The sequence below is a fragment of the Agelaius phoeniceus genome, chromosome 1 (assembly GCF_051311805.1).
Source record: "Agelaius phoeniceus isolate bAgePho1 chromosome 1, bAgePho1.hap1, whole genome shotgun sequence".
Taxonomy (NCBI): Eukaryota; Metazoa; Chordata; class Aves; order Passeriformes; family Icteridae; genus Agelaius; species Agelaius phoeniceus.
Genome location: NC_135265.1, coordinates 71,366,589 through 71,376,031, shown reverse-complemented (window position 1 = coordinate 71,376,031; position 9,443 = coordinate 71,366,589). Strand labels below are relative to the sequence as shown.

At 42.9% G+C, this 9,443-nt stretch overlaps 1 protein-coding gene across 3 annotated transcripts; it reads left to right on the top strand.

The window, feature by feature from the left end:
• The first annotated feature begins 381 nt into the window (after positions 1 to 381).
• Positions 382 to 8,885, top strand: LOC129120926 (leukocyte elastase inhibitor-like). 3 transcript variants are annotated; one of them, XM_054633760.2, is made up of 7 exons: positions 382 to 530; positions 1,907 to 2,082; positions 4,048 to 4,185; positions 5,024 to 5,141; positions 5,750 to 5,892; positions 6,568 to 6,735; positions 7,464 to 8,885. In XM_054633760.2, exons 2-7 carry the CDS (start codon positions 1,915 to 1,917, stop codon positions 7,863 to 7,865), a joined length of 1,137 nt encoding a protein of 378 aa, XP_054489735.2. In that variant the 5' UTR covers positions 382 to 530; positions 1,907 to 1,914; the 3' UTR covers positions 7,866 to 8,885. The 3 variants fall into 3 exon arrangements, with proteins under 3 accessions (XP_054489735.2, XP_077037675.1, XP_054489742.2); XM_077181560.1 differs by lacking the exon at positions 382 to 530 and adding an exon at positions 673 to 733; XM_054633767.2 differs by lacking the exon at positions 382 to 530 and adding an exon at positions 727 to 819.
• Positions 8,886 to 9,443: the final 558 nt, after the last annotated feature.

The window sequence follows — 9,443 nt, the reverse complement described above, 5'->3', positions numbered from 1 at the left end:
GTCACAGGTATACATGCCATACACTGCAGTTGAAGGGCTGTGCACCTGAAGCCAATATGGGCAGTATAGCTGGGGATTTCCCGAGGACTGATGGGGAATGGAGATCGTGAGAAACCACGGAAACTTCCCCAATGCAGTTACTTTCTTTCAAATGAAAAAAAAAAAAAAAAAAGCAAAAGAACTTTATAAAAGATGAGTGTAAATGGAGACACTGGGTAGTAAGGCAGAGAGGAGCCTCTCTGGGCTGCAGGGGTGCGCTTGCCCCATGGGTCTAAAACACCTGGATCTCTTACCGCTGGGGCAGGTTGGGGGTTGTTGGTTAATCCCTCTCCCGAAGCTCCCTCTTCTCTCCGCCGGAAGATCGGGGACACCCGGACGGGAGCGGCCGCGGGGTAACACCTGCCGCCCCGCCCCGCCCCGTCCCCGCGGGTGACACCGCGGTGTCCCCGCTGCGGTGTCACTGCGCCGCTCGGCTCCTTCCCATCCATCCCGTCCCGTCCCATCGCAGCCCGCTCCGCGCTGCCCGGCAGGTAGGCGGCCCTGGGCTGCGCTGGGGCTCCGCGGGGCTGCCTCCGCTCCTGCCCCCGGCTCATCCTGCGGGACGAGCAGGGGAAATTTTTCCTGTCCGCCTCGGCGGGCGGGGTCTGCGCGGGGCGGGGGGCGCTTCTCGGGCAGCGGGGGTGGGCACTGTCGGACAGCTGGTTTGGGGAAAGGCTTGCGCAGTGAGGTGTGGGTAAGCGAAAGTGAAAGTACGCCTTGGGGCTTTTGGGGTTGCGTATTTTTAGGGGTGTTGGTGGTCTGTCTTTAGCCTACATCTCGGTAAGTACGTCGTAAAGGTGCCTGCCAGACAATGTTTATCTGTCTGGCACGGAGGAAGCCGATAGTGATGATTTGCAATTGCTGTAGAAAGACTGTGCAGGAAACATCCAAATTTTGGTGTAAACTCCTCCACGCAGTTGCGTCCGGAGGAGAGAAAGAAACAAACCGGGGACTGCGGCTGCAAGCGAGCACAGAGCAGCCGGACTGTGAGCTGGGCGGGCAGGAAGCTGGAGCAGCTTCCAGCGGTGCCGCCGCTGGCCCTGGGGTGGGGTTTGGTACCTGACCCGGCCCTTGCGCCTTTCAGCCTGCTCCCGAGCATCTCCCAAAACCGCATCGCTGCTCAGTGCCAGCCCTGCCGCTTCGCCTGTTCTGCGCTTCGCTCGGGTCCCCCCCGCCGGTCGGGGGGTCACCTGCAGCCCCCGGGACCCCGGCTCCCTGCCCGAGCCTTGAGGGCCGCCCAGCCCCGGCGGTCCTGGGTGCGGCGGGCAGGCAGCTCCGTGCTCCTGGCAGCGCGGGCGGGGTACAGCGGTGCTCTGCTCTCCACTGCTGAAAGTCAGCGGGCACGGAAGCCTTTGGCAGGGTTGACACCGCTCAGGGACATGGATTTGTGGCATGAAGGCAGGCGGGTTACTGAGAGGTGTCTGCACGTTCCTGAGCAGATACTTTGAATGTCCTCTGTGCGTTGTAGAGGAGCAGAGGGAATGCTGCAGGAGGAAGAGCCCTGGCCTGTGCTGGGTCAGTGAGGCTGAGGGGCGTTTGCAACCCTACCAGCACATACACTTCCAATTTCAGGTCTGCAGAAAAGGAATTTTTAGAAAATAATGTCTATAAAGTTAGTATGTTAAGGAAGGTTGGAGCAAACAATTAGCATGGAAAAAAATCCCCTTTCACATTTTTCTCCCCAAGCACATTTTTCAGTGTGACTGATTTTTTTTAAGAATAAGGTGCACTGATGACGATATTCTTGCTGTTTCTGTAAGCAGCTGCATCCAGTTGATTCCAGTCTTTACTCTGTGAGTCACACAAGGTTAGACAAGGTGTTTGAAGAATGTTTCCCAGGGTCCTTATCAACTGTTTTATTTTTCAGCTAAAACCATGGAGAACCTGTCCACTGCCAACAGTAGATTTGCACTTGATCTGCTCAGAAGGTTTAGTGAGGCCAACCCAACGGGAAATGTCTTCTTTTCTCCTGTCAGTATCTCTGCTGCTCTGGCCATGGTCCTTTTGGGGGCCAAAGGTAATACAGAAGCCCAGGTGTTGAAGGTTAGTTAAAATAAAATGGTCATTAATTTTTTATTTTATTTACATTAAAAAGGGTTGTGTTTTAGAGGAGGGAAGATGAACTGAGGGTGTTTTTGTTCAGGACAAGATTTCTGTCATGCACACTCAGTTTTCCTCAGACTCTGCAGCTAGTTACTCTCTGCCTACCCTGCTCCAGAGCCCTCTGTCTATATTTTCTACTGCCCTTGTTGTTATTTAATTTCAGTAGTTAATTCTTGACAGAGGAGACTAATTACATTAGTCAGTCTCCTTTTAAATTGATCATAATTTCCAGCAGCAAGGCTCTATGAGTTTTCATGAGACATTTTGACAGACTATTACTTCATAACCCAAGATCACCAATGATATGTTCAATTTCAATAGTTCTGTGTGTTTTTGTAAAAAACACAGTAGCATTTATAATTTTATATCTAAAGCTATGATGATACATGGTGATGCTACCTAAGTGCCAATCTCTTACTTAACAGGCACTCAGATATCTTGAAGGAGCTAAGTCTGCATGGTTACCCTTACCATAGCTTTAGGGTAGGTAGGATAGTTTAAAAAAACCTTATAAATTGTAAAAATGGTGCACATAGGCGTATGCCAGTTTCCCCTGAAACCTCTGTCATGAAAGGGACTCAGTCACTGTTATTTTTGCACCCTCGTAAGGCTAATGCCTGCAAAAAGGTGTGGGAGTCTCCTCATTGCAGTCATCCTCGTGCATTTGCCTATGAATAATTTCACCTTTGTATTCTGGACTTTAGGAGGGACTGTTTTATTCTGTTGAGTATTGCTGGGCTTACTCAATAGAATTACTTCCCCACTACTTGTTCAAACAGACTTTGAACATATTTCATGTAATCAGACTGACAGCCCCACCTAGGATAAACCTACTGACGGCACAAATCATGCAAAAGGAACTTGGGGGGAAAATAAATGTCTTTCAACCCAGTCATCCTCGACAGGGCATGTTTCTGTACCACAATACTTCACTTATGAACACAGTGCTAATTAAAGAGGGAGTGATTAGCAATTGTCAAGAGCTGTTTGCAGGGACAAAAAAATTTGTTTCCGGGATCATAATTCTATTGTATTGCCTGTGTTGTTCTTGCTCAGCCATGCACCTGTACAGCACAGCTTGTGCTGAGGTGGTTGGCAAAGCCTGACCAAAAACTCAGTGAGAGAAAGAGAAGGCTTTTCTTTGAATCCAATCACTCCTTCACAGCAGTCTTCCCCACTGGGAAACGCATGGTTTAAGTTTGAATATGAATGTCCCTGCTTTGGTGTAGCCATCCCTGTCCATGAGGTCTGGCAGCTTCTGCTGTCATATCTTTAAGCCCTGGCCAGCCAGCTTGCCTCTGGAAGAGAAGGTACTGATAAAGAGATATTGCAGTAATACATTTGATCTTAAACCTAATACTTACTTTTATATATATATAAAGTATATATGAAGTGTATATATATTTATGGAATTATATTTTCATAAAATTATAAAAGATAATTGCTCTAAGTTTTCTTAATACCTCACCTGTGGTAGTGATGATTGTATATTGTGAAAATATACAACTCCACATCCCCTTGGGCCAACCAAGAAAGCAGAAGAGTCTCCATGGCATCATCTCTCTTTTTGATTCCTCACCTGGGAACAAGTTCTTGAGCCTACAGAGGAGAGGCCCACAGAAATGCAGGCAGGACTTGGGGTTGTGATCAAGAGCTTGAGCTGTGACTGTGTATAAACCAGGATCACAATACAAGTGGCTGACATTGGCAGTGCAGCACCGAGGGACAGTTTGACTCATTGTTTGAGATTTACAGGAGTCTCTTCACAGCTTCCAGCTTTTATTTTCTCTTTCTTCAGCCTACCTACTGGATCCTACCCTGCTGCATCAGGCCTACCCTACAGATTGACAGTATGCTCTTTTAAGACAGTATTAATAGCTGTTAGTTCGTTTCTTTTTATTTCAGACGCTTCACCTTGACAAAGTTGAAGATGTTCATTCAGGATTCCAGGCTCTGACAGCGGACATAAACAGAAGCAATGCTCCCTATCTCTTACGGCTGGCCAGTCGGCTCTTTGGAGAGAAGTCCTACAGCTTTCTGCCGGTACACATCAGGATGGCGTGTGATCCTGATGCACATCAGGATGGCATGCGCTGGGATCTGCTGGGAAAGTGCAGCTACTTGAGTATTTATGAAGTAGAACTATTTCCAAGCCTATTTCTAAATTTTTCTGGAAAGTTGACAAAAGTGCTTAATACTTGCTGTGTGCATTTCCATAGCTGTGAGCCTCTGTGCCTCTCACCTGAAGGGTGTAACACAGTAAACCCTTTTCTGTTCCTGTTCACTTCTGCTGTTCTTGTCCTCAAGAGAAGAATCACTGGTCTATATTCTTAGTTTACAGTAACTATCATGACATCCCACTCTGTTGCAACCAGCTTTTTAGGTTGCAGCCAGTTCTGTTCCTGTTGCAATCAGCTTTTAAGGATTTTCATCGTAGCAGTACCACATAACTTCCATCTTTTTGAAAACACTATTTATTTGGGAGGAGATCTCCAATATGTTTTAACAACATGCCTCTTTGCCAGTGAATTACGACTTTGTGTGATATTTTTGTCCCTCTTCAGCTGTTTTGGAAAGTTTTGTTTTATCCCAGTTGTGCTTGAGCCTGTTTCAGGACAATGATAGGTAAATATTGCAACACCTGTAGTAAGCACCACATGGTGCTTATCAGCTCTAGACATGGCTGCTGTACTGTGAGGCTTGTTCTAATAGTGGGGAAAAAACCTGTTAACTTCAGAATTCCCCCAAGCAACACACTGTTAGAAGCCCACCTCAGAGTCGGTGACAATCTGAGTACACCTTATCTACCTAATCTGTTTATCTACCTAATGTTTTCTAATCTGCATGCAGTGAAAGCTATTCTTATCGTTCCAAAATCTAGGATTTCCTGACTAATACACGGAAATTATATGGAGCTGACTTGGCTACAGTTGATTTTCTTCAGGCTTGTGATAAAGCCAGGAAAGAAATTAACCAGTGGGTTGAGGAGAAAACAGAAGGTAAATTAATTTTTTGCTAATAACTGGCAGGGTTTGATGTACTGGGAGAAGGAATGAGCTTTATTCTCTGGTGTCTTTCAAACAGTTTAATTCTGCCCTGGGACACTTATTTGATGCATGGACAGAACCAGGAATTACCTAAGCAAGACATTTAAACAGTTCCATAAGTCCTGAGAGTTTTCCATTCTGTTTTTGTGTTCAGGCCATGAATGCAGGAGAGATGGCTAAACATGGAGATGTACACATGAGTTGGAGAATTTGTCTTAGTCTGTCTTGATCCATATATATATTGTATATGTATTTCTAAATTCAGTATTCCTTAATGTGGGCATTCTGTAGCTCTTGTATGAGGAGTAGATGAGTTGCATGTGACAGTTTAGACTAACAATATTACGTTTTCATCAAATCACTGTATATCAAAAGCTATAGTAGTGTGTGTTAAGAAAAAGTATGGTGAAGTAGTGAGACAGGTACTGAAATACACATTTTTACAGGATTGGTTTTATATTTGTAGTATTTCTATGGCATCAGTTTCTCAATGTATATTTTATATGCCATCAACTTACTCCATGATTCTGTTGTGACCCTTTTTTCTGCTGCTTCTGAAGGCAAAATCCCCGATCTGCTGGCTGAAGGCTCAGTTGATAGCATGACCAAGCTGGTACTGGTGAATGCTATTTATTTCAAAGCAAACTGGGCAGAGAAATTTCAAGAAGCTGACACCACTGATGCACCATTTCGATTAAATAAGGTAATACAGATACATCCTGATAGGACATATCTAATGAAAAGGTCTAATAATATAGGTGGTAATGTGAAGCATTGCTTGCAAATGAAATATTTTAAAAATACAAAGTAATTTATTAATATTATAATTATTTTTTATGGATTGTAGTATTTTTCCATATGCAGCAAGCTATTTGTTGTCTCTCAAGAACAGTGTTAGAGACAATTCTCACCTGTGGTTTAGGATCTAGCAGGCTTTCTGTCTGCAGCAGATCAGCAGCTACGAACTGTGTCTGTGATGATAGGTAAGCAGTCTTAAAATGACAGGACATTTTGATTAAGCCCCATCTTCTTGTTCTATATTCTGCTTATGTTAACAGCTTTGCAAGTTACTGTATGCAGTTCATGTGCTTTATGCTAAACAGAGTTGATCTTTGTTGGCTTAAAATTTTTGTACAACAGTCTGAAGAAACTGTTTCAGTTTCTGTGAGGACTGTGCTATAGAAGCCAGAGGAGAACCAATATAATACGAACTCATTATTTCTTCAGAAGAAATTGTTATTAAACAGGCAGTCAGAAGTTTGAAGAAAGTTTTATAAAGGAGGATAAGTGTTTACATAAATGCAATTTTAACTTACTTGTCTTCTATTGGTTGTTTAAATGAGTATTTCCTCAACTGTTATGCCTTTTATCCATCCAGAATGAAAGAAGGACAGTAAAAATGATGTATCAGAAAAAAAAATTTAATTTTGGATACATCCCTGAAGAGAAGATCCGTGTTTTAGAGCTGCCTTATGATGGAAGAGAACTCAGTATGATCATCCTGTTACCTGATGACACTGAAGAGGACTCCACTGGACTGCAGAAGGTGACCCATCTAAGCCAATGCAGTTGTTCAATATTTTTAAATTTGCCCATTCAAAATGAAAGCCTTAGTGAACCCATGTTCTCAGGGCACCAGATCTATCTGGTGTATTTTTAGACAACTCTCTACTAGTACAGCAATAAAGAATAAATGGATGTACTGCATCAGGAAGAGAGGTTGTGTTCTAATTTTGTAGCTTGTGTTCATGTGTCCTCTGCTGAACTGAATGAACCATGGTGGAGACTGAAAACAGAGTTAACTGTGAGAATTACCTTGCCTCGTTTGTTTGTTTTTAATGGCTGTCTTTCAGTAGCTTTGAAAGACTTCCTTTTTTTAACCATGAAGTAGTGAGACTGTTTTTCATTAAATGACCAGTTTCTTTGAGCTTTCTGATTATGATTTTTGTTACTTGTTTTTAATTAGGTAATTCCATTTAGTTAGATGAAACAGTAAGAAGATTGGCTTGCTATCAGTGCATGATTTTCCCTTCTGTACACTGCAGCAAGAAGCAAATGTCTGCCTTACTTTGTAAAGTAAAAACTGCACTGACTTCACCTAATTTGAATAGTATTTGCTTAATCCCTGTTTGGCTATCAAAGATATGCATATGTTCATTTTTGCATAGCTGCTTTACCCTCGTATAATGTTCTATAAATAAAGCCTCATAAATGTTACTGAAACTGAAATACTGCACTGGTGATAAGTAATACTCTCTGTCCTTTTAATTCTAGATGGAAAAGCAGCTTACCTTAGAGAAGCTCCAGGAATGGACACGCCCGGAGCATCTGTATTCCGCTGATGTTCACGTGCGTTTGCCAAAGTTTAAGCTGGAGGAAAGCTATGACCTTAAATCAGATTTAGCTGCTATGGGCTTGCTGGATGTATTTGACAGTGGCAAGGCTGACCTGTCGGGAATGTCGGGGGCACGTGACCTCTTCCTCTCTGCAGTTGTCCACAAGGCTTTTGTGGAAGTGAATGAGGAAGGCACGGAAGCTGCAGCTGCCACTGCTGGCATTGCTATGCTCTGCATGGCCATAGAAGAGGATTTCAACGCTGACCACCCTTTCCTTTTCTTTATTCGCCACAACCCAACACAAAGCATACTTTTCTTGGGCAGATATGCTTCCCCATAAAAGAAAACTTAGCATTTGCAGCAGTTCCCGCTGTTGTTAATGAAAGTTTTGTTCCTGAACAAGTTAATCCTCCTGTTGTGAGTTCCTAGTAATTTGACTGAGATTCTGCCTTTCCATTTAAACAGCCTCAGAGAAAATGAGGAGTAATTTATTTTTCTTTCTGGAGATTGACATAATCTTTAATTGAACAAGGAAAATCTTGGAGTAGAAACAAATTTTCTTGGAAGAAGCGCACAGCTCCCCATTGTGATAACCAGTCACTCCTTAATAATCCAGTCACTCCTTATGCATAAATACTAGGTTGTTCTTGCAGAGCTATCCCTTCCCTAAAATCTTGCTTTACAAAAATACTGTAATAAAATCATTCTAGGCACCAAAAGGCATGTCTCAAACAGCTGGGTATACCCAGTTCTGTCATGAAATAGAAGGTCAGATAACATTTGTTTAGAGACGTCTATTAATAGAGAATGGATTAAGCTATTTAAACAAAAGTAACCCCTTGAAGCTAGTAGCCAGAAAAACTGCAATACAGCTTTTGAATGAGAATGAAAAAATGAGTAAGACTTTAGGTGATGTGGTTAAAGAGGATTTTTAAAATTTAAATTAAATATTAAAATGTTTCAGGGATTAGAGGTTTTAGGTGCCTTTTTGAAAGTTCAGAAACTGCCAATATGACATCAGATTCCGGCCAGTACCTCTGTCATTCCCAAAAGATCCTTCAGCTTCCCAGAGGAGGATCTGCAAGAAATATCTGATGTTTCTCTTTATGTACAAGGATTCTACATTTACTGAGCTGACTTCCACCACCTCTTTATGCAGAAACCTCTGTTACTGTATTCTTGGTAGCCAATTTCATACTGTCATGTTCCGTGTTTTTTGGAGGTTATTTGCTTGTATCTTGGGTACTGTAACATTTACCTGGACAACCTCAGCTCTGAATGGGGCACAATAGTTTTTATGTAATTGCAAACTGTATTTTAATCTTGTCTTTAAGCAACAAATAAAAGTCTTTAACCTAAACTTTTGTTCAAAATGGCAATTTTTTTGCATGCGATTTAGTATTTCAGAGTACCAAAATAACTGTGTGATGAGTAGAGCCACAGAAAACCACTGGCACAGCTGGTGTGACCGGCTGTCTGAAGTTCAGATTAGGTGAAAATATTGAAAACCAAATTACTCAATAGAAGAGATGATTGCATGAACCAGCAGCTTCCCCTGGAAGTGTAAGCTGAGCTGCTCACCCCCACGGGGAACAGGGAGAGTCATGGTTTTATGAAATGGCACAAGATCTTGGTCTGCAATACCTGGTTGCAAAGGCTCTGGTAGGTTTGCAGAGGAGAGTGTGTATTGCAGCCTGCAGTTGTGAATGCAATACTCTCTGCACCCACTGCTTTGAAAACCCAATGCCTTGCAAACAAAAAATACTAGCACAAAACCCATGCAAGAATTTGGAACACTTTGATGTTGTGTTGGTTCTGAGTTTCTGGGCTTTGTTTCAGCATTTTAGCAAAAAAAGCTGTTGCTGCTGTAGACGGGGTTTGCCAAAGCAAGGCTCAAAAACTCCATTTTAATTACATC

Bases quoted from the DNA above. Each gene is read 5' to 3' on its own strand.
- LOC129120926 (XM_054633760.2), top strand. From the start codon at position 1,915: ATGGAGAACCTGTCCACTGCCAACAGTAGATTTGCACTTGATCTGCTC. The intron at 5,142-5,749 runs GTAAATTAATTT...CTGCTTCTGAAG, and splicing joins GGTTGAGGAGAAAACAGAAG to GCAAAATCCCCGATCTGCTG. The intron at 5,893-6,567 runs GTAATACAGATA...TTATCCATCCAG, and splicing joins CACCATTTCGATTAAATAAG to AATGAAAGAAGGACAGTAAA.